Source organism: Peromyscus eremicus, chromosome 20, assembly GCF_949786415.1.
Source record: "Peromyscus eremicus chromosome 20, PerEre_H2_v1, whole genome shotgun sequence".
NCBI lineage: Eukaryota > Metazoa > Chordata > Mammalia > Rodentia > Cricetidae > Peromyscus > Peromyscus eremicus.
In genome coordinates, this window is record NC_081436.1 from 51,665,976 (window position 1) to 51,691,974 (window position 25,999).

Genomic DNA, 25,999 nt, shown 5'->3' on the forward strand with positions numbered 1-25,999 from the left:
GGACGTAAATTCAATCCACAGCCCCCAAATGAAGTCTGGGTAGATGTGAATAAATGTATCCCCAATCCTGTGGAGGCAGATGCAGAAGGCTCTCTGAATGCCATTGGCCATTCAGACTTGCTAAATTGGCAAGATCTAGATTCAGTGAGACATTGTTTCAAAATTTAGTCAAAGAGCTGTTGAGGGAGCCAGCAGAGGTTGGACTCTAATCTACAAAGACAGACAGACAGACTGACATACATACTGACACAAACTCACATACACATACATGCACACACATGATATTGAGAAATATTTAGACTGAATGAAATCAAATAAGCTTTTTACAACAGGGAAGGTGAAAATATAGAAGTCACAGAATAAAGTGAAATACTACCCTATCTTATCAGTGGGATTAGACATGATATAGAATATTCATTTTTTAAATTCTGTTATTTTGAAAATTGTTAACAAGTTATATCACAATAAGAGAAAAAATTTTCTTTAAAATATGATGTAAAATTCAAAGGAGCAGCTGGGAATGGTGGTACACACTTTCAGTTCTAGCACTTGGGAGCTTGGGAGGCAGAGGCAAGCAGATCTCTGTGTGGTTGAGTCCAGCCTGGTCTATATAGTGAGTTCCAGGACAGCCAGAGCTACATAATCAGTCTCTGTTTTGAAAATAAAAAAATTAAATTAAATTAATTAATTAAAAGATCCAAATGAGCTTGTTGGTACACCAGGTTTTATTTATTTATTTATTTATTTATTTATTTATTTATTTATTTATTTATTTTGGGTGCGCCAGTTTTTAACTGACCTTTGAACTACCTCTGTAGAATTCGTTTTCAAATCTATTGTATGCTATGGCTGAGAAGTGAAGAGAAAGGTGGAAAGGAATCCTTAAACAACAGTGAAAAAATGTTCTAAGAAGACCTTAGTATATGAAACACTGCAACCGCATGAAACTAAATGCAAGAGTGTATGTGTATGTTCAAATCCCTTGTGGGGGCTCACAGGGGCTCCCTAGCAAGGCCTTTCTCAAGGTCAGAAAATCTGAGCTTGCTTTACCCAGCAGGGCTGCATGATAAGATGATTTGGCCATGGACATGTTTACAAGGTGTTTTGAAGGGTCAACACTTGGCTGTATTTGTGCCTTGATCTTGAAAGGGGGAGGTCTTTTGCCTTGTCGCTTGGCATTGTAGAAAAAGCCCTTTGTAATAAACCTTGAGGTGACTGGGTATTGACCCAGGGCCCTCCAGAAGCTATCCTGTGTCTCTGTCGTTCTTATCTTTATTTTTTATTTTTCCATCTAATACTTCCTCATTCCTCGTTCTTCCCCACAAGAGCTCTTGGAAATGTGTGAGCTGGACTCCCACAATCCCTGCTCTGTTAGTTGGTACCTATCAACTCCATTACTTCTAATTATTCTTTCTTCCTGTGTCTGTTGTTTCAACTGAAAATTGAGATTAGAGGATGCACCTCACAGGGATATTGAGAAGATTAAATGAATCATTATTTGTAATGCTTGAATGAACAGAACCAAATCTCAAAGCAAGGGTTTTGTCTTCTTTAATTAAGGACAAATAAATTAAACATGAAATAACACATTTGCCTTGAATAACCGTAGTGTGCAGAGATGAGGTGGGTGGTTTACATTCAGGACAACATGTAGAAGTCTTCTTTATAAGGAGATGGTCCTGCATTCTCAGGACTTCTGCATAGTTTTAGAATTTTACAGTAAGCTTGCACATCAAACATAATGAGTCATATTCATGGTCACATTTAAGCACAATGATCTCTCTTTCCTCTGGATATTTGATTTCCTCTTTTTTTTTTAAGATTTATTTATTATGTATACAGTATTCTGTCTGCACGTATCCCTGCAGGCCAGAAGAGGGCACCAGATCTCATTACAGATGGTTGTGAGCCACCATGTGGTTGCTGGGAATTGAACTCAGGACCTTTGGAAGAACAAGCAGTGCTCTTAACCTCTGAGCCATCTCTCCAGCCCCTTCCTCTTCTTTTTTAAATCTCTGGCTCTATCTTACAATGACAGAACTTACATGGAATCTGAGCATACCAGCAAGCCACATCTGAAAGATATTTTCATGGGCCAGCATCTCAGGACAGCAGGAAATAGGAAAAAAGAGATAGAAATATTTAAGTTGCGAAAGCAATACTCACCATATAGATATTTTTCAACTTCAAGTGGTATACCATTTTAAATTTGCATGACCATTCAGGCATTGTGAACGCTATATGCAAATACAGTTCTTTACCACAAGCTCTTATACTTTGAGCATATAAAATTGGTCAATATCACTTAGAAACTCAAATACTGACATTTTTATAGATGTTGTAAATATTCTGTATCTGGAATAAGTTAAAACGTAGAAGAAAGATTCAAAGCCAGGTAGTCAAAACTGTTATTCTTTTCGAAGATTAAATTATAGATTCCTTTTCTGGTATTCTATGAGCTTCACAGGAGTCGTTGCTGTTCCACACAAGAATTGTTAAAGATAAGTGTATCCACCCTGGATGTCTCAGAAAGGCTGACTGTTTTGCAGAACTCAGGCACTTATCCAGCTTTATGCATACACAAAGCTTAAATTATAATATTAAAGGTGATAAGAAGGTACATATGAGCAAATATTTCATTTAAAGAAAAGAATATTTTAATTAAAAAATCTGTTTTTCACTAATTGTTATAGCATTTTAAAAAAAAATCCAGGGTTATAGAGATTTGAAATTGTTCAGAATTGTTGGAATTATATCAAAGACTTTAAGTTTAGGATACCCAAATTTTACAGGTTATAATTAGTCGTAATTCAACCCTTTTGTGCTAAAAATTCAAGTTAAGTTATTCAAGACAGAAAAGTATGATTCACAAGCATTATATTGATTAATTATTCAAAAATTCCCTGTTTCAACCTATGCAGTACATATGTTATGAATGATAGAATGTACACTCTCTCATTATGTTACAGGAAACCCATAATTTCTTAAAGTTAAAATTTCAACACTGACACATTTTTGCAACATGATATCTCATTTGACAAACAGAACATCAAAACTAAGCAACCTATAGCTGTCTTTCAATGTGTCTTTTACAATTAACCATCACAATTTAGAAGGTACTTTTATTATAACTTTATTCTAATTTTTCTTGATCTCACCACATATGCAATGTACTGATTAACTTTTCCTATCCCTGTTATTGATGCTTTAGAATTAATTTAGATTTCACAATTATCAGTATGCTATTCATTTATAGGAATAACCTATACCTTTTTAAAATGCACGATAGAATGAAGATTTGAAGCTAGGGAGCATTGAGAAAGTAGTTCTTACCCTTAGGCATTACAGTACAGTGTTTACTAGATCCGGTAATGCTTTTCCAAAGGAGTCTGGAGTCTGGTTGAAAAGCTTCCCACCATTGCTTATTTAAAACTGGCAGCATTTGTAAAAATCTGCTGTGTATCTGTTAGATCTTTCAAATACCGCTGGAAATGTTTTGGATTTTCTATAGCCTTGTAAGTCTTATTTTGGAAGACAGTGAATATTCTAAGTAACCTAAGGCTAAACAGACAAATCTACACACAGATGTTAAACATAAAGAGCCAATAAACTCAGAAAAGCAGTATGTATTTTATCCCACCAAGAAGCAAAGGAATGGTTATTTGGGACATACAAAATGGTGTGAAGAATAAGGGTGAGAAATCAAGTATAATCTAAAATATTCTAAGGAGATACTAAAACTAACGCACATGGGAGGGAGAATGCCACTTGAACAATATTGTCAGTTACATTAAACTTAAAGAATATTTATCTGATATGAACAAAGTCAGGGTAAAATAATAAGATGTGAAATCAGTTTAACTTTTTTAGTAAACAGCTCAAAACTTAACAACTCCTTATTTCCTCAAGAGTGATTTTATTATCCTCAGAGACCATTGTAATAACTTATCATATGTTAACACAGTATTAGTTTTCATATATTTCTACACTTACGCTTTGAAGCTTAATGGATAAAATTAAGTTGCAAACTTCAGTTATCATGGGGAAAAGGGAAAAGGAGGAAGAAGGAGGATCAGGAATCTAAAGTTATCCTTGGCTACAAAATGAGTTCAAGACATGCCTAGGATATGTGAAACACACTCATAAACGAAATTGAAGAATAATTAAACACACAGTTTAGTACCTCAGACTTAGTAAATGATTATGTCTTGAACTGTTGAGTTCTCTGAAAAAAAAATTTGAAGTATTTCAGCTGATTATTATAATTTAATTTTTATATGATTCTTTATAGCACTAAAATAAGGTTAGCTGAAGAAGATGTTGAATGGAATAGTTTTACGAAGTCTAAATATACTTCAATAAAGAGCAGCTGGCACTAAGGACTCTGAAGCAGTAGCTTGTGTTGAGTGAATGCATCCAACAGAATGAGCGGACACAATATTAAAAAGTGGCTTTCTTTTGTTTGTTTGTTTTGCTTTTGTTTCACCAAATTAAGCAAATAAGTATATGTTTTGAATAATTAAAACCAGTACTGAGAAATAATTTCAGATGTGAGAAACATCAACCTAGTATGACAGACTGAATGAAGAAAGAATAAATATGAAACCAAATACAAATGGACATTCAGTGATTGAAATATTTACAGTGTCTTCTGGATGTTTCATACATACAATTTAGTATAGATGCAATTAAGAATATGACCATATATTTAATTAAATATGCAAAATGGTAGTTTGAATAGCAGGATATATGGTTATATTTATAATGTGAATGCTCTTGCTTTGTTTAGGAATTCATAAGTATTCATTTTTCAATTTAATATATTTAGTGTAATAATTAAGATGTGATTAAATCTCTAGCATCACTACTAACAGAATATAAAATTATCATTGATATGATGTATTATTCTTGTTGATATCTGTATGGTTGTATATGCTTGTAGCTTCAGCATAGATCCCATTTAGTAGACTCTATATTCTCTTATTTTTTGAGTATATTTGTTATTATTTTGCTTGGATTTTTGTACTTACGCTCACTAGCAATATATGTCTGAGTTTTCAAGTGTTTGGCTGTATCTTTGTTTGATTTTGATGTTAAGATTATGCTAGACTTTAGTAATATGTTTAGAAGGTAGTATCCACTCCAATACTTTGGATAATTTGAGACTACCTATCATTAGCTCTTTCTGAAACATTCTATAAAATTTAAGAATGAATCTACCTGTTTTCATTAGTTGGAAAAAAGTTCTTACTGATTCAGTCTTGCTACACATTATCTGTTGAGATTTACTGCTTTTTTTCATGAGCCCATGTTGCTAAGACTTATGTCACCAGGAATTGTTTCATATATTCTAAGCTATCAAGTTTGTTGATGTACAGTTTTTCAAAAACTGACTTAATTATCCTATATATTTCTGTAGTATTTGTTTCATTTTGTTCTAGTCCAATATTTATTTTATTAGTTTTGACCACTTTTAATTTTTTTTATAATTTTCTTGATGTATTTAAGAAAGTAATTCTTCATTTCCTTAATTTTTAAATATAATATGATGTGGAATATTATTTTAAGGTGTGTGACATTTGTTTATGCTGTGGAACATTTGTTTAAAGATGAAAAGCTGTATTGCATTCTTTTATGTGACATTTGTTTAACTCTGTGAAGTGGTGTTACTGTGCCTGTCTAAAAAACCTAATTGGTCTAATAAAGAGCTAAATGATCAAGAGCAAGGCAGGAGAAAGGATAGGAAGGGCTGGCAGGCAGAGAAAGTAAATAAAAAGAGAAATCTGAGAAGAGGAGAGATCAAGGAATGAAAGAAGGAGGAAGACATCAGGGGCCAGCCACCCAGCTACACAGCAAGCCATGGAATGAGAAATAATGAAAGGTATACAGAACCAGAAAGGTAAAAGCCCAAAGGCAAAAGGTAGAAGGACTAATTTAAAGCTAAGAAAAGCTGGCAAGAAACAAGTCAAGCTAAGGCTGGGCATTTATAATTAAGAATAAGCCTCTATGTGTGATTTATTTGGGAGCTGGGTTACGGGCCCCCAAAAAAGAGAAAAAGTAAAACAACAACAATAGTACATCTAAGTTTCTATTTTGTTTGTTTCTCTTCTTCACGATTTTTTTATTGCACCTTACTTTGGATTGAAGTCTCTCTTTTCTCCTACTTTGAGCTATTTCATTGAGAAGTTTATTGGACATATTTTGTTGTTTTTGTTGGTGGTGGTTGTTCAGGTTCCATTTTTTCGTTTTGAGACAAATGCTCACTGTATATCCTCCCTGTCTGTCAACTTGCAGTTCTTCCTCAGCCTCCCAACTGTTGGATACCTCCAACCCATTAAAATAATCATGTCTTTTGCTAATTTATTTTTTAGCTCTTTGAAATTTTCCTTCAGTGTGTTTTCATCATGTTCATTACCTTATCTTCTCTCAACTCCTTTCAGATTCACCCTACCTTCCCCACCTACTGAATTTTGTGTCCTCAAAACACACACACATACATACACACACACACACACACACACACACACAAACCACTCATATCTTGTCCATTTATAAAATGCCAATAACGACTTTATTAGGAATGAGACATCATACCCTGTGATGGGCAGAATTAATCATTTTTATACAAAAATTTATTGTTGTAAATGATGGGGATGTATGTCTTTTTTTATAGATATCCTTTTAAAATTTTTATCATTAAGAAATTTTCTATTCATTTTACATACCAACCACAGATCTCCCTCTCCTCACTTCTCCCACCCCACAGCCTTTGTCCAAAACCCACCCCCATTCCCACCTCTTACAAGGCGAGGGCTCCCATGGGGAGTTAGCAGAGCCTGCTACATTGAGTAGAGGCAGGTCCAAGCCCCTCCCCACAGCACCAAGGCTGTGCAAGGTGTTCCACCATAGGCACTGGGCTCTAAAAAGCCCGCTCATGCACCAGGGGTGGATCCTGATCTCATTGCCTTGGGGGCCCCCTAAACAGTTCAAGCTAAATGTATTTTTTGAGGGAAAATGATACCCTCTGATTCCTTGAACTATGCTGTGTATCTCTATCTCTTCCTTGTTGTTTCCTTTGTTGTTTGTTATTTGCTGTTTGCCTGGATAAAAGTTTGTCTCTTCCAAAGAACAGCTATGAAGCTTGTGATCAATTAGCTTCATGATGCATGATTGATAAGTCAGATATTTTCTTCAAATGTCATGAATCAGTGTGTCTCCCTCCTTATATCACAAAGTTCTGCATAGGTATTTGTGTATACTTTCAATATTATAAAACATTTAGAAGTTCATCTTAGCTTCTAATTTCTTGGGCTGGACCTCAAGTAATCCTCAGGTGAGAAATCAGAGACAGCTCAAGTCTTTCCTCGGTGTGCACATGAGCCAGCAGACCCCCCAACCCTCAAGTGTTTCGAGTGTCTCAAAATCAGCAATGGGTGTCTTTCTGCCAGATCTTGCCTTTAGGTTTTGATCAAATTCTTGTCTGTCCTACCTTATGTAGTCACTTAGGCAAGTGTATTACTAAACATTGTCTTTTGACTGTGGTCAAGTGATAGAGCTTTAAGGTACACAGTCATTTCTGAGACTGAGAAAGTTACGGATAGTATGGTCATGCTTATTTTGCCTAATAATATTGGGAAATAGGTTTTCAGTCAATTAGGAGGCAGATACAATAGTGAGAACAGTCTATGTAGGAGAGGGATTTGTTATAGAGATAAACTGTTTTATCCTTCTAGTAAGTATACTATTTTTTCAGAGCTACCGTAGCTGCAAAGATGCTATGTGTGAAAATCAAGTATAAAGCCAAGAATGCATGTAGTTTGAGTTGCAATGCCACATGCCTTGCTGTTACCTTGAAGAGTTTTTTTTTTAATATTACTCACATTTTTCATAGCCTTTGTGTATACATAATGGTCATGAATAATTTGATATTGATAATTTTTGTGGATCAAAAAACATGATCCTTTCTCTGGTATTTCAAATTACTATCAAATATAATGCATTTTACTCAAAAGAAAAGTCTATAACCATCTATGCTTTTTTCTGAGTTTATTTGTATTAAACAATAAACTATAACAATACATTTCTCATAATAACATGCCTGACAAAAATTAAGTGAAATTTAAAACATGTTCCATTTGGATAAATTATGTTTTTAAAACCTTATTGTAAATTTAAATATGAAATCATTTATTTTGGATCTGTGTATGAGTGTGTGGTCACATGTGCCAGTGTACAAATGGGTCTAAACATATTTGGAGGTTAGAAAACAGCAATGCGGCTGTGAGTTCTGTCTTTTCACCATGTGGATTGTGGAATCAAACTCAGGTGATTGGACTTGGGGACAAGGGCCCTGACATACTCATCCATCTTACTGGCCCCTAAATTTGATTTTTGTAAGTTAATATATGTTAGTATTTTATATAACCCTGTGGAGCCAGGGAATATACACTTGATATAATTCATTACATTTTTTTTTCTAAATCTTTAAAACTAAAGCATTTACTTAGGATTTATTTGCATTCCTGTGACTGTTGTCTTTTCAACTGAGTTGCTCCTAGAATTTTTTTCCTGAAATATATTAGGTAAACTGACTCAACTATCAAAAGGTTTGAAATTAAAAGGCTTGAAACGCCATGCCTATAAATTTGGAATATTTTGTAAACTTGGCAAAATTAACTATCTTAAATCTTCAAGCTTATTTTCTCTGAGGTTAAAGGTCTGAAATCAGAGCCAGAAGAAATCACTAATACAAATGTGCAGAGCAAAGTATATATAACAACACTAAGTAATTTCTATAAATTAGCAATTCAGATATCCCATGAACATGATTTATAGTGGTATGTTTTTCAGATAATTCTCACACATACTCTGGACATCCTTAAACAACTACAATCACAGTGATTAGGGATGGGGTGGAGGATTTTGAGCTGAAGGCCAACATGATACTCAAGGTGAATGATAGGCCATTCTTAGCCATAGAGTAAGACCCTGGCTCAAAAACCTAAAGGAAATAAACAAGAGAAAGTGGTGTGTATGTGTGAATTCTTAAGAAGATTGTGAAGGTGAAACAGTATCAAATTACCTGGAATAGTCATAAAGAATGGGTGATTTGGGTAGAAGTTTTTCATGTTGCTTCCTGCTTTAAATTTAGGGCAAGTCAGTCATCTGGATATAGAAGAAGCTGTATTTCTGGATGGAGTATCATTGTGCAGATAATAAGAAAAAATTTATAAATAATGGTAACCAGAATGTTCTTCCATAAATACACCATTGATTCAAAATAATATGAAAAAGTGTAGATCAGTATGATGTATTTTTTAAAAAACAAGGGTATATAAGCCAAAAGAATGATCAGTGATAGTTTACCAATATGTCTAGATTAATGTGTCAAAAAAGAATGTTTATGAAACTTTTGTTCACAAAAGTTGAAGTGTAAAAACGAATATATTATTAATTTTATTACATTAACTCAGAAGGCAAACGGCAGTGCTTCAGAAAGGCAAACATAAGCTTTCTTACTCTAAATAGAGTGTTCATTCATTTTTCTAAATTAGCTACAAATCTCAAACAGTCAAATATGTATTCACTGTGTTCTTTGTGATATGAAGAATATATTGGTGTAATGGAAAATATTGCCAGTGGGGTTTTCCATCTGTGTCACTGATTTCTTGTGAGTCTGCTTCTGATAAACAAACTCCTTACCACGTATTCAATATTTAGTTTTCTGATCATTTGAGATTAAGATATAGATTTTGAGTCCTGACACATTTGGTTAGGAAACTCCTTATGATTAGGGAAATATTTCATATATAAGCACGTGTGGATTATGCCTTAAAAATTTTGCAGTGTACTGTAATAGTTTCACTGCTGTGAGTGCCTCAAAATCTTCCTTCACTTCACATCTCTTATTATTATTGGAGGGGTATGATATGAACAAAACACCAAAAAGCTTGAATTTTACCTTTGTGATTTGTTCTATTGAGTAGAAGATATGTATATAGTCATCTGTAAGGTAAAAAAAAAAAATAGACACATGAACTTATCAAAAGAAACCCGATTTGACAAGAATGCCCTTAAGAACACCATGCATTAAATAATGTAAGACAGGTACTTATATTTAAATGTATCTAGTAAAATATATTAAATGCGTAGAAAAACTCAAAGGTGTTCATATACCTAGGAAAATATATAGAAAAGAAAACAGTTAATAACAGGGTAAACGCAGAGGACACTGAGGGGTAGTTTTTATTTGTAATTTTTGAAATTCTATTTCTGATTTTAAAATACTTTTATTCAAAATATTGAGCTTTAGAAAAATAATTTATTTTTATGTATAATATCCTTATTGTAAATTAAAAGAAAAATAAAGAAGCACATAGAAAAGGGAGGACATTAAATATAGGTGCAGTTTATATTTGCCTAAAGAAAAAAGTTGCAATGTATGAATCAGAAGCCCCTTAACAAATGAGCAGACAAAATGAGTGTGTTATTTTAAGGCATATGCCCTTTGTCTGAAATCATCAGGGTTATGGGGCTTTAGAATATATAAAACAGCCCATAGATCAGATTGTAGCTGAAGGGATTCATGCTTGCATTTTGTTATGAAGTCCAAATTGGAAGCTGTTCAGGCAGAAAACTAATAGAAATGGGTGATAGCTAATTAACCTAAGGCTTCAAAGTAATTGCTGTGCAGGAAGCAATTTGAAAGAGACCTTTTAATATTTATTTATTTATTCATTTGCTTCTGAAAATCATATAATGCCCTATTTGACTTTTGATGAATGAGTAAAAATATATGAATTTAGGCAAGTATTGACTTTTTAAGCCTCTATCTGATCTAAATTCTTGGTAAGCTTTTAAAAAGGCAAAAGTAGAACAAGAATTTCATCCGTTCACAGGACGAGCACTAGGCTACGTACAGACCTTTTACAACAGGCAGGCTTCCAAACTAAGTAAGGATCGAGGAGAGTTTTGTATCTATCTGTCCAACCATGAGACACACTCTTAGGAGTAGATCCATTACGGTCGGCTAATCTAGAGTAAAGGGCTCTTGTGCGGCCATCGGACTCACTACGCAAGTGCAAGCTGTTGCTGTGATTTGAGGAACAGAACGGATGTGAACATTTGACCTTAGCCTCTGTCTGCTGCAGTCTGCAACCGTGACTTCTTAATCTCTGCATATGGCTGTGCTCGTAAAAAGTCTCTATCAGTATATTCAAACAAACTAGTTTGCTAAAAATATAGTAAGCTGTCAAATTATCTCTGAGGGGCATGCCCTTGTGTACATAGACCTACAACAGAATTAGTACAAAATTAAGATCACTGATACCAAATGTCTAGGTTTAATTTATTTAATACAAGTCTCCCCAAGTTTAATATCCACTCTGACCTAGTTAATTTAGGATTCACCTAAAATTAACCAATCGCTGTTATGAAAATTTTAACAATTACATAGACTTTACTTCACAAATCCTTTTTTTTTCTAATTGAGTGAGCAAATTTTCCTAAAACACAATAAACGTACATCTGAGTATAATTCAAAGTGTGCTGTGCCCAAAAGGATGGATTTAAGCTTCTCAGATCCATTGTGCATTGTATAATTAATTTTCAATATCATTTACTTTCTCCCAGAATTAGATTGAAAAGAATCTGAAGGAAATTGACATGTTTGGGAATTTTATGTTAGCTCACAATAGAAAATGAACCAAATATAGTGGATGATTTTGTCAACTACTTTATGGTTATTGAATTAAATCTGATAAACTGTCTATTTATCTGATAAATTCTATTATTTGTTATTTATATTATATATCAAATGTTACACATATATGTTGCATATATATTTATGCAATATACCTAATTCTTAAAATGTCATTTAAAACTTGTTGTCAATATTGGTCTTAAAGAAAATCAAGAATTTTCAAAAAATGTATACTGGCTTTTGTTTTGTTTTCTATAACAATGGTTATTTATCTTTTGTTGCAGGATTTATTTATACATGTGGTGGAACTTTAAAAGGACTTAATGGCACCATAGAAAGCCCTGGTTTTCCATATGGATATCCAAATGGTGCGAACTGTACATGGGTAATAATAGCAGAAGAACGAAATAGAATACAAATTGTTTTTCAGTCATTTGCACTAGAAGAGGAATACGACTACTTATCCTTATATGATGGACATCCTCACCCTACAAACTTTAGGACAAGGTTAGTGTACTTTCAGTGGAACATTAGAGATAAAATGTACCATGGGAAGACTTATTTGTTTCACAGAAATTGCTTATCATATGGTTTGTTATAATAAACTCATATTGAATAAGTAAGTACTATTCATTTGAAAATACCCAATTTAATGATCAAATTTTCTCCATAGGTCTGACTTCCTAATAATAGTGACTATTACTTCTCCACAGATAAATACAGATTAAATGTGACCCTTTAAAATAGTTATGGTGTTTGGGGTTTTAGCTAATTATCTCAAGGCTTCATTTATTGTGTTCATAACTTGGAGCAAAGTAAAATTATACTATAAAAGGTCTCTGTCAGAGATATGTGTCCAAAGAAATATGCAGTACTATAAAAAGAAAACACTTTAAATTCAGTATTTATATAATAGAGAAATACATTAATTTCAGAGAAATTATTTAAATAATTGCAGAAAACAACTTTTTTGCACAATCAAATCTCACATTTCTGACTCTACAAATTGAATTACATACACACACACACACACACACACACACACGCGCGCGCGCGCGCACACACATATCTAGTATATATTTGTAAATTTTATGTGCATGGGTTGTTTTACCTGCATACATGCATACATGTCTGTGTGTGTAAACTCATTTTGTGTATGCATGCCCATTTGGCTCAGAAGTTAAATAAGTGTGTCACATATCTTGGATAGAATCACCATATGGGTGCTAGGAATTGAAGCCTGGTCCTCTATAAGAATAAACTGTTCTTTTAGCAGCTGAACCATCTTTCCATCCCTGAAATTTTATATTTCTGAAAGGGGTCAATTAAAAATGTAAATTTGTTCTTTTCTTGTTAAAGTAGTGTTTTAAATTTTACTTAAAATAGACATGTTTTTTTATTTTAGAAAAACTCATGATTATAAATGATTTGTAACTTGAAAAAAAGCAATGTCAGAAAAATACATATACCACGTATTCTTAGACTTACAATGGTGTTTACACATAGTTTATGAATAGTCAAGATTTTGTAGCTTCTAATTTATAATATTCTAAGTAGATAATATTGGACATTCAAGAGTATTTTCATACTGTTCTGTGTGGATTAAAAATATTTTTTAACTCTTTCGCTGTTCCTAATGTTCAAAAGAAGCTCTTCAACATTAGCTTCCTCCATTTTCAACAGTCTTTGAAATATTTATTCATCTGTTTTATTTTTCCTTTATTGAGAATAGATTCTTTTTTTTATATAATCCTGATTATAATATCCTCTCCCTCTGCTCCTCCCAGTTACTCCCTGTCTCTAATCCCCTCCCATCTAGATCCACTGCCTTCCTATCTTTCATTAGAAAAGAACAAGTTTCTAAGAGATAATAACCAAACATGACAAAATAAAGTATAATAAGATGAAACAAAAACTATCATATCAAAGTTGAACATGGCAACTCAACAGGAGGAAAAGACTCCCAAGAGCAGGTACAAGAGTCAGAGACCTATTCGTTCTCACAGTTGGAATTCCCGTAGCTGTAAAATATATGTAGAGGATCTGGTACAGACCCATGTAGGCCCTGTGCTTGCTGTATTGGTTTCTCTGAGCTCATATGCACCTTGCTTAGCTGATTCAGAAGGCTATGTTTTCCTGGTGTCCTTCATCCCCTCTTGCTCTTACAAAATTTCTGCCTCCTCCTCCTCAGGATTCCCCAAGCTCTGAAGGACAGGATTTGATGGAGACTTGCAATTTAGACTCTCCAATAATATATGATTTAGGTTCTCTGCATCTTTTCCCATTTGGTACCAGAAGAAGTATCTTTGATGACTAGACAAAGCACTGATCTATGAGTATAGCAGAATATCATTAGGAATCATTCTATTTTATTTTAACCAGTAGAGGTTGGTTTTACCCTAGGTTTCTAGACACCTAGTATCTGGTTCTTAGTTACCAAGGTAGTGTCAGGTGTGAGGTCCTTCTCATGGTGTGGGCCTTAATTCAAATCAGATATTGGTTATCCCAGTATATTATATTATTTGAGGCTAATGTGAAAGGTATTTCCCTGATTTTTCTCAGTCTGTTTGATGTTTGTATATAGGAAGGCTACCGATTTTTTTAAATTTAATCTTATATCCAGCCACTTTACTGGAAGTGTTTATCAGCTATAGGAGTACTCTGATGGAATTTTAAGATCTCTTATTTACACTATATATCATCTGCAAATAATGATACTTTTACTTCTTCCTTTCCAATTTGTATCACTTGATCTCAAGTTGTCTTATTGCTCCAAGTTCAAGTACTTTATTAAACAGATATGGAGAGAGTAAAAAAAAAAAAAAAAAAAAAAAAAAAAAACCAAAACCCTTTTCTTCTTCCTGATTTTAGTGGAATTGCTTTGAATTTCTCTCCATTTAATTTGATATTGGCTATAGACTTGCTGTAAATTGCCTTTATTATATTTAGGTATGTTCCGTGTATTTCTAATTTGTCCAGGGCTTTTATCATAAAGGGGTGTTTGGTATTGTCAAAGACTTTTTCTTCATCTAATGAGATGATCATAATTTTTTTCTCTCAGTTTGTTTATATGGTAGATTACATTTACTGATTTTCATATATTGAACAATACCTATATCTCTGGGATGAATCCTACTTAACCATGGTGGATAATCTTTGATGTGTTCTTAGATTTGGCTTACAAGTATTTTAATGAGTACTTTTGCATATATGTTTATATGGGAAATTGGTCTGTAGTTCTCTGTCTTTATTGAGTATTGTTTTCCCAGTGTTTTTAGTGTCATGGTAACTGTAGTCTAATAAAATCAATTTGACAAATTTCCTTCTCTTTCTCCTACATGTTTTAAAAGTATGTCCTTATGATTCTCTGGATATCCTCTGTGTCTGTTATGTCCCCCTCTCTGTTTCTGATTTTGTTAATTTGGATATTCTCTCTTTCTTTTAGTTAGCTTGGATAAGGGTTTGTCTCTCTTGTTGATATTTTCAGAGAACCAACTCTTTGTTTCATAGTTTCTTTATATATTTCTTTTCGTTTCCATTTTATTGATTTTTAACCCTGAGTTTGATCATTTCTTCCCATCTACTTCACTTTAGCACGCTTGCTTCTTTTTGTTCTAGAACTTTCAGGTGTGCTGTTACATTGCTAGTATAAGATCACTTGTAGGAGTCCTAACCATTTCTCTGTGGGAGGCCTGCTACTGTGGGGTCTTGCCCCACCAGGAATTTAGGTCACCTCTGAAGAGGTGGCCTGGAACCCAGGAAAGTTAAGTGCACAGCTTGCGGGTTTCCCAGCCAGCCTTCCTCTTACCCAGAGATAATCAGAAGCAGTGGGGAGTCAAGTCAAACAAGAACTCCTTTATTGTTAGGCAGTAAGCTTCTTTTATAGCAGAAATCCCCTAGGAGGGGTTGGAAGGAACCAACTAATCGTTTTTTAAAGGTCCATCCTATACCCATTTCTTTGTTTACGAGCAGTTTACACACTGACATCATCTCCTGATCTTTGTATCTAATCTCAGCGTAAACAACTTGGGCTAACTTCCTCTGGGCTCATGTATGCTCCACATGCTACCACTTTTTTTCCAGGGTACTCTTGAGGAGAGAAGATTGAGAAATATTTAGATAGAAGGATAGAGGGGAGAGAAACAGATAAAAACACGGGATAGCCTCTGGGGGGCCTGGATCATTATCACCAGCCCCTTCTGTCTCTTCGAAAGGGTTTTTTTTTTTTTTTTATAGGAATGGTAAGGGGTAGAGCAAAAGACGTCTCCCTAACACAGCCAAGTGCAGACCCTTTCCAGTCACCTGGTAACCACTCACATGGTCAAGCAATCCTCTAATGCAGCTCTGCTGGGTAAAGCAAACTGAATCTCTAGGAAACCTTTGTGGGCCTCCACAATCACTCAAATTTCTTTTATTAATGTGGGCATGTAGTGCTATGAATGTGTCTCTTAGAACCACTTCGGTTTGTGTCCTATAAGTTTGCATATGCTGCTAATTTATTTTCGTTGAATTAAAGAAATCTTCCATTTCTTCCTTATTTCTGACTTGATCCATTTTCTATTCCATAGGGACTTTTTCAGTTTCCATGAGTTTGTAAGCTTTCTGTTGTTTCTGTTGTTGATATCCAGCTTTAATACATGGCGGTGTGATAGGACGCTGGGAGTTATTTCAGTTTTTGTGTATCTGTTGAAAGTTGCTGTGTGTTTCAGAATGTGGACAATTTTTTCAGAAAGTTCAGTGAGATTCATAGTAGACTTACATTCTTTTTGTCTGGTTGAAAAGTTCTGTGAACGTCTGTTATGCCTGTCCATTGTGTTTATAATTTCAGCTAGCTCAAGTATTTTTGTTTGGTTTTCGTCTGAATGACATGTCATTGTTGAGAGTATGTAGACGGAATTTTCTTTAGGCTGCCAACCAGCTCTCCCATGTTAAAGACATGAAGACTTATGAATTATGAAAGCTTGGCCTTAGCTTAGGCTTGTCCCACTAGGTCTTTTAACCTAATTTAACCTGTTTCTATTCATCTACATTTTGGCTTTTTACCTTTCTTTCGTTTTGTATATCCTACTTTCCTGCTTCCTCCCTGTCTCTCTGTCTGGCCCATAGTGTCTCCCCATCTTCTCCTTTTCTTTCTTTCTTGAGCCTAATTCCTCCACCTGCTTACTCTCCATGCCCAGAAGTTCCACCTATATCTCCTCCCTCACTACTAGCCATTCAGCTTTTTATTAAACCAATCAGAAATCAGGTAGGCAAGGTAAAACAGCAATACATCTTTACATAATTATACAAATGAAACATATCTTTACATAGTTAAACAAATGCAACACATCTTTGCACAGTTAAACAAATATGCAGCATTCCCCCCTTTGTCTCTAAATTAAAAGACAAGTTTTAGCATTAACATAGTATGGATATAAACAAAAATAATTATCAAGTAAGAATTACATTACAGTATCCAGTCCATTTGCGTTTGGCAAATTAATAGAAAATACTCCATTATCTATCCAATCTTGATGAGTTCAAAGTTTTATACCTAATTCACGTTCTATTCTAACTTGTGTTACCAACCCAAAACTATCTCCTTAGACTTTAAAACATTTTCTCCAAAAAAACAATTTAAACTTTTATGTCACTCAAAATTGTAAACTTTACACCTCGTTTGTGAGATTCTTTTCTGAATTTGGTAACAAGGAAAAATAAAACTATAACTATCTCTTCTTCAACCCTATCAGAGACTGAGAAAGATATAATATTACCTGTGTAAACAGGAAGTGCAGAGCAAACAACTTTCAAAATTATAGAGATGACAGAGGCAGCTGCTTGCATGTACAGCCCTCTCTCCTTCTTGATGTTTTCCTTCTAACCTCATTTTTGATGTTTCCCTTCTAGCCCATTTTCATTCTATCTTTATTCTTTTTCTTATAGCTTACATAGCCCAGCAAAATCTTTCAGGCAATATAAAAATTACAATATGGTTACATTCTGTTTTTCAAGTGAATGATTACAATGAATACAAAACAAACAATAAAAAAACAGCTTGTTTTCCATATCCCTTACATGATTAAACATTTTACTTATTATAGGTAAAAAACCAAATTATCCCAAGAACACGCATACATTCATACCCAAGCCACTAGTTATAGATTAACCATTTGGGCAAGCAAAGTACTCTTCTCAGTCAGGTATTTTACTGGCAGGCTGCATTTTGCAATTACAAAGAAAGGGCCAATTACTTTATTACTTACCTTGAAAGGTAAGAAATCACAAACCTAAACTTTTATATTTGAAAAAAAATCAGTCACCTCTACTTTAAATTTTAGGGTACATACCCACTCATCAATATTTTTTTTTTTTTAATGTCAAGAGAGTGAGGGCAAAAATGGGTATAAGGAGTTAAATCATCACCTTTGGTCATCAACCAATCCTAGCAAGAAAGGTGTGTCAGCTAGTAATAATTGGGCTGCTTTGTTCTTGTTCCCTGACCTTAAAGAGTTCCTCATTCAACTATGTACCTTTCTAAAACTTTAGAAGATCTTCTGGGTTTTTCACCTCAAAGCTATTTGACAAAAACATCTTAGTCTAACTTTAAATTATTTTCGAAGCTTTGTTTTAGCTGTTGAAGTACCCTGAAACCTGTGAACACATCTCTGAACATTAAAGTTAAAAGAATTTAAGCTAGGTGGGCTAACTCGGACTCAATTGCTTTTCTTAATCATTAACTTAAGCCACAGTCTATATGGCTCCTCAATAGAAACTCATGTGTCCTAGCTGTGTGACACTTCCTTGTATTTATTTTTATTCATCAAAGCTCTGCATAAACTAACATTATTATTATCATCCTTTAGACAGTACAGCTTAGGAAGAAATCATCTTCATAATAATCCACAGGTAAAAATGCCCTGTAGAATGTGATGTTTCCATGAGATAAACATGCTACATTACAGGCAGTGAGGATCTCCTTACACACATTCACACCATGCCAGATACCACAGGAAGATGACAGGGGCAAGCATGTAAAGGCACAGCATAAGCAAAAGACATTTCAGGGTCTGTGGTCAGGGACTTTGCCAAACCAATATTGACCGACCCATCAGAGAATTTCCTTCTGGATGGCTGACACTTTGATCTTCAATTGCCACCTGTTGCTCCTCTGACACAGCCACAGCAAGGGATGTTTTGTGTCAAGAGTTTATTAGATTAAACATTTTCTTTCCTCAAAGTATCAATCTTTTATCATATCTTCATCATCTGAGATTCTTTCTTCTATCTCTTGTATTCTGTCAGTGAAGCTTACCTCTGTAGTTCTTGCTCAAATTCTTAAAATTTCCATTTCCAGAATTTGCTCCCTTTGTGTTTTCTTTCTTTGTTTTTATTCCAGTCTCACATCTTGAACAGTTTTGTTTATTTCCTCATATTGTTAGTGTTTCCCTGAGTTTCTTTAGCAGAGTTTTTCATTTCCTCTTTAAAGACCTCTTATCATATTAATAAAGGCTGTTTTTTCATGTGCTTCAGCTATATTAGAATATGCTGACCTTTGGACAGCTGACCTCTACTGGAGACAGATCACTCTGACTCTCATAGATTGTATTTTTGTGCTGGTGTCTAGGTATCTGGGTTTGGTATGATAATAGGTCTAGGTGCTGCTTTCTGGATTTGTTTCTGTTACTTGGTTGTATTGTTCCCTGGTTTGCTTTCTCTTCGAATTTTCAGAATCTGTGATGTCTGTGTGTTGCCTGTTTTCCTGGGCTGTTCATCTGGTGTGTTCACGGGGAATGCCTGCTGCTGTTGGAAGCTGGGATTCTGGCATGAGTTGTGGGAAGAAATGTTCCAAAAGAATCTTTCTGAACCATTGGGAATGGGGTCATGGTAAAGGGAGAGATCACAACAGGTTTCCAGCTACAGAACTGGGGATGAGACTGGAGCAATTGTATCTCAGGAGCAGTAAGAGAAGTGTAGGTCCACTTCAACCTACTTGTTGCCTTGGGAGGAGTGATCCTTGGGTTAGCAGAAGCCTACTGGAGTTGGGGTATGGAAGAAAGCCACAAGTAGGAGAGGGAGTTTAAAAGGGAACAGGTCGTTGGATCCATAGGAGACATGCACAGGACTGAGGGAAGGCTGAAGCTGGTGTTCTGCTGCAGGGCTAGGGAAGAGACTGAGGGATTGCATCTGGGGGAGAGGAGAGAAGGAAGAACGATTGAAGGCAGTCTACCTGGTTTTCTGGTAGCCATGACCTGTGGTTTAGTATGGTGTCTATAATTTGTATTTTAAATAAATCATTATACTCATTGTTCTTTCACATTTAGTTGCAAAGAATTATATCATAAGGAAAATGATGCATCAGGAAGTAATGATTTTGTTATTGTGGTAGGTTTCTTGCTCAAGAGCTGTTTGGGAAAGCTGTGCACATACTGTTAACACTAAGCAACGTAACAGTGAGAAATAGTATCATCTCATGGAGCACTTCTGACAATTTTAGAAAACATAGATATATAAAAGCTGCATAGATTTAACATCTTATTGGTACACATTTGAATTGTTTCCGGCCTTAGAAGCAATTGAAGCTGATTTATCTGTTTAATAATATTTGTTTATAAGGTACAAAGTTTATAGAACTGATTACAAATGGAGATACATATTTTTTTGTTTCTTTCTCATTTTCACTACTTTGGTTCATTGAATCCTTCTGACTTGGTCTTCATCTGACATGGCTAAACTCTTTCAACTGTATCATTTGAAAGATACACTGTGTGGCATCTATTTTAGATAGTGTTCTTTCATTGATGTTACACATGTAATGAGACATTTATTGCTAATGATTCAAATCAAGGACAGAAAAATGCAATGAGCCTGTGTGAATGAACACAAATGGGTTTGTGATGAACTGGTGGGTTCTTCTTGTCATCTTAGGGTCTTTCTGCTTTTTATAGTATTTTTATTTTATAATTAACTTAATTTCCCATATCAGCCATTGATTGGATTCCCCCATCCTCCCTCCTCCCACCCCCTAGCACTCCCTCTCAGTCCACCCCCACCCCCACCTCCTCCAAGGGTCTTTCTTGATGTGAAGAGATGCCATGACTATAGCAGCTCTTTTAAAGGAAAGCCTTTAATTGGGGCAGACATGGTGCTGGAGAGGTAGTTGAGAGTTTTGCATCCAGACTGGCAGACAACAGGAAGAGAATGTGCCCCACTGGGCCTCAAAATCCACTTCCTTCAACAAAGCAACACCGACTCCAGCAAGGCAACACCTCCTAATAGTGCCACTCCTCTGTGCCTCCCATGGGCGTCATTTTCATTCACACCACCACACTTCCCATAGCTCTTCACATCCAATCAATAACACAGGCTATAAGAGATACCAAAGGAAGTCTAAAATTTTCATGATGGCTCTAATAATATGCATAAAAGAACAAAGGCTTTTGTAGTTTTTCTTCACATCAGGGATGTAATGTGTATAATTGGTGTAAATATAAAAAAATCTAACTTTTCATTATTATCTAATGGCTTCTACAGATGTACTGATGCATGATCTCTCAAGGATCCAGAGAACAGGATATTGTTTTATTTCTTCTCTTTTAAAAAGACATGTGGTCATGTATGCAGTGGCCCAACAAATCTTTCACAGTAGCTGTCCATTATCTTTGTCACTTACAATCTTTCTGTCCCTTCTCCCGTTATGATCTCTGAGTACTAGGGAAAGAGGGGCGATATAGATATCCTATTTAGAGCTGAGGATTTTCTTTATTCTTTGTGGACTGACCTGTTGGGGTTTTCTGTGTTAATCATTATCTACTGCAATATAAGACAAAAGAAAAAGCAAAGAAAGAAAGGAAGAAAGAAAGAAAGAGAGAAAGAAAGAAAGAAAGAAAGAAAGGAAGGAAGGAAGGAAGGAAGGAAGAAAAGGAAGAAAATAATTTCTTTGATGTTAAGCTTTGGGTAATTGACCACGTATGTGCCTAGTCCTCGTGAAGGTTAAAACAGGGCATCAGATTCCCTGGAGCAGTCATTACGGGCATCTGTGATCCACTGGAAGGATGCTTGGAACTTTTAACTACTGATCCATTTCTCCAGGCCCCTCTCTACATGTTGCTCTCTCTATACCTTGTGAAGTAATTAAACTTATTATATCATCATTAAAATAATGGTGGCACAAGCCTTTAATCCTAGCATTCCAGAGGCAGAGGCAGGCGGATTTCTGTGAGTTCGAGGCCAGCTGGTATACAGAGCAAGTTCCAGGACAGGCTCCAAAGGTACACAGAGAAACCCTGTCTCGAAAAACCAAAAAAAAAAAAAAAAAAAAAAAAATGGTATAAAGAAACTTAATTCACTTTCCAAGGTAACCCTGCTAAACATAGAGGGACACACAACCATCATTGCAAACCAAATTTGTCTGTTTAGAATTAGATCTATGTAATTCATTCAAGGTTTATGTAGTGAGAAATAAAGTAAAACCTGCTTCCTTTTTAGTAATGTTTGACCAAATGGAGGAACAAGATAATAACAAAAGGAATGTTAACCAATATGTAATGTAATATAAATGTGTGTAGTAATATATGTGTAGTAATATAAACAGAAAGCTTAACTATTTGTTCCTGGTGTTTCTTTTAGAGATGACTCTGTGCTAGTGTGCATCATGTTCTGTTTTGCTTACTAAAGATGTTGTCTGCATCTGTTGATTTTTGTGCTTAAGGAAATGCTGTCGCTAATGTCAATGTTGAATTTAGTGAGAAAGACTGGGAAAAGCGAATTACAAGTGGCAACCTTAAGGCCCTCCAGACTGTGCTTGTGCACAAAATTGGCTGTGTGATTAGAAGTTGGAAGTGGTACTGGCAGGGTCTGACTTGTCTTTGCCTGTTCTTTTGACTCACTGTGTCCTTGCCTTTTTCTCTCTCACACGGCATCATATTCTCTGTTAATTCATGTCCTTATGGTTCATCTGCTGTTCTTTCTTCCAAAAATTTATATTTATATTTCATTACTTTTTATGAGTTCCAAAGATTTCTTTTTTGAAATGTAGCTTGCTGGAGCTATCTCACGGTACTGCAGAAATCTTGACATTCTCCTTGCCATACAGAGATGTAATCAGACTCAGAGCCACAGTTTTACATCGCTAAGATAAGTCTCTTAGTTTCTTGTAGTTGGTGGTTCTTTTGACTTCCTTGTAAGTGTTGATCTATTAAATACATTTTGATATTTGTGTGGGTTGAGGGACTGGTTGGCTCTTTTCTGTCCAGTTTGGCATTTTGATCACTGTCCTCCTTGTTCACCTCACCTTTGGGCAGTCTTGTTGATGATTCCATGGATATAGCTTCTGCTATTACTAGAAGACAGAATCTGACTATAAACTGCCTAATACTTCGACTATTAGACTTTTTCAACCCCATTCCCTGTAAATTTTTCTTGAGCTTTAGATGTAAGATTATTTTATAGGTATGTCCACTATGACTGGGCTCCATGGCTCTACCTTTTGATTGGTTGTGGTTTCCGGTAGTGGTCCTGTCTGTTGCTCAAAGATGTTTCCTTGAGAGGGGTGAAGACTGCACTTATCTGTGGGTATAAGGACAAGTGCTTATATTTTGTCAGGGTTTATGTTTATTTTATTAATTAATGGGGGGCAGATTTTCCATCAATAACCACTAGCACTGGACAGTTAGCTAACTCTGCAGGATGAGGCATGGCCTTCCATTGGTTGAGTGGGTCTTAAGTCCAACTAGAGAGCTGTTGGTTACTGGCAAGGTCTGTATGTTATTATTGCAAGCTTAGGGTTATCACACCATGCTGGTCATTAATATGGTTCATAGGTGTCATAATTGGGTAGGACTCAAGCAAGATGTTTCATAATTTTTTATGTTCTGACTAACTTCACCCATTCATATTTATACATCTGAAAACTCATACAGTAGCATTAAGAAAGATTTTTTGACAGTAGACAGTGGTTGTATGATAATAAACCAAGATGACAGTAGTCATTTTGTAGTAGTATTATCAGAAAGCCTTCTGCCTTATGTATTCTATGACATATGCTGTGGTCTCCTCACTCCTATTTGGGTATAGCAGATCATTTGGGTATTTGTCTGTGATGGAAAAACCAAATGCATTGTGCCTTAATCCAAAGTGGTAGAGTTTCTGTCAACATAAAAGCAACTCTATTTTCATTAAATTGGCCAGGAAGGCAAAACTTTCCCAGAAGTCCTTATAATGTTTTGTAGTTTGTGTATAATACAGAACTTCCTACATTTTCCTGGTGCATGAATTCTGCTCCCATAGATCTTTCTTTATTCCTCTGGCATGGATGCTTCTGTCTGCCAAGGATTTCCCAGGCAAGATGTTTCCTTTTCCTATGTTTAGCATGTTCAAGCACATGCAAACAGCTCCCATTTGGCCTGGAGACTTCTAAGAGTTTCTGACTCCCTGGGCACAAGCAGTGAAAGTGATTAGAACTGTTCTGTATGTTTATCATTGCTTCTTTGACCCTGTTGTGTGGGAGCCCACAGAGGTTTACTAGTGAGATCTGAGCTTGCTTTACCAACAGGGCTGTATAAGACAGTGATTAGACCACTGGCCTGGGTACCAGCTATTTGGGTCTATAGTTGACTATATCTAGCAAGGGGGAGGTCTTTGGCCTCGTCTTGTGGCATTGTTAAAAAAGCCCTTCTTAAAAAAGTTCTGGGTTGATGGATATTGACCCAGGTCCTCCCAAGCTATCCTATGTTTCTGTCTTTCCTCTTGTCAGCTAGGCCTATCATTCTACCTAATATTTTATTTTTCTCTCCTCCTCATAGTAACCCTTTAGAAGACGGGAGCAGGCCTCCCACACTGTTGTATAGAATCAGAAAGCTTTTTGATGAGAAAAGAGATTTATTTCAAATCCATCCTGAAGGATGAGTTAATGGAGAGCCAGTGACATCTGGGAAGAAATTATAAAAATGAGAAATATTTTTGTGAAAGCAAAAGGCAGTGCTGAGATTCCAACTCTACAGAATGCATTTGGAAATGAGAGAACAAGATAAACTAATGTGGAAAAGCAAGTTCATAGGAGGTCTGGTGCTACCTGCCGGAAGTCTGATATTTAAGACAAAGCTGGAAATCCATCAGGGCGTTTTCAGCAGAAATGGGATATAATTTGGGCTATTACCAAGAGTTTGATGTGCACCACAGCGAATTTCTGGCACTCAAGTCTGTTCTAATCTAGCTTAGTCTGTGTTCCTGAGCATGGAGTGAGTCAAGTGGAACAAAGAGTTTTTTCTTTAAAATATTGTCAGGAGAAGAGGTTCCTTTTCCCTAATTTTGTCATTGGTGGGCAGGGCAATCATTACTAAGTCCCACAATCAGTCATACTGTGATGCTAGGTAATCTGAAAGGAACAATTTAGGCTATTTCATAATAAATACATGTGTCAGCCCTAGTATAAACTCACTATTTATCAATACAGGGAATTTTATAAGATAAGATATCCAGCAATTATTTAGTTATGTAATTTTCAATATCACTACACACAATTTAATCTCCTTACATGTTTAGAAATAAATACAAATAGGTTATATTTAAAGAAGATAGAGCATATAAATACAAAATCTTTAAGGAAATCATGATAATATATACAATATCTTGAAATGTATATATGTTAATAATTTTGAGGTATTTCTCTTAATTCCTTGTAAAATGGTAAAGTCTTAGTTTAATGGTAAATAATTCTTAGTTTAATTTTTTTTTCTGAGACCTGATGACACACTAATTCATAGTGGTATAATCTGTCTCTATCATTCTGAGGCATACAGGTGTCAATAAACAAAATTATGTTTAAGGATACAGTATTACCAAGACCACATAGTGAGAAAGACAGAGAAAAAAATGGAGACAGAGAGTGAGGAAAGAGAGATAAAGAGACAGAGGAAATGTAAATCTGGTCAAATAAAAAGATAATAATGTGCACTATTCCATAGTTTATAGAATAAAAGAATAATTAGTTTAAGGTGGTGGCGCACGCCTTTAATCCCAGCACTCGGGAGGCAGAGCCAGGTGGATCTCTGTGAGTTCAAGGCCAGCCTGGGCTACCAAGTGAGTTGCAGGAAAAGGCGCAAAGCTACAAAGAGAGAGAGACTCAAGAATGTAGTTTGAAATTATTAAGTGTATGGTTTTTTGTTTTTTGTTTTTTGGTTTTTGGTTTTTGGTTTTTTGTTTGTTTTGGTTTTTTGAGACAAGGTTTCTCTGTGTATCTTTGTGTCTTTCCTGGAACTCACTTTGTAGCCCAGGCTGGCCTCAAACTCACAGAGATTCACCTGGCTCTGCCTCCTGAGT

The 25,999-nt window shown here is 35.3% G+C and overlaps 1 protein-coding gene across 3 annotated transcripts in view; it reads left to right on the forward strand.

Annotated features, from left to right (window-relative positions):
* The window catches only part of Csmd3 (CUB and Sushi multiple domains 3), a 1,140,535-nt gene that overhangs the window by 113,446 nt on the left and 1,001,090 nt on the right, over positions 1-25,999 (forward strand). For all 3 annotated transcript variants that reach the window (XM_059246844.1, XM_059246845.1, XM_059246847.1), the window contains exon 2: positions 11,986-12,208. In XM_059246844.1, the coding sequence (XP_059102827.1) occupies positions 11,986-12,208 (223 nt within the window). The remainder of the gene's footprint in view (positions 1-11,985; positions 12,209-25,999) is intronic.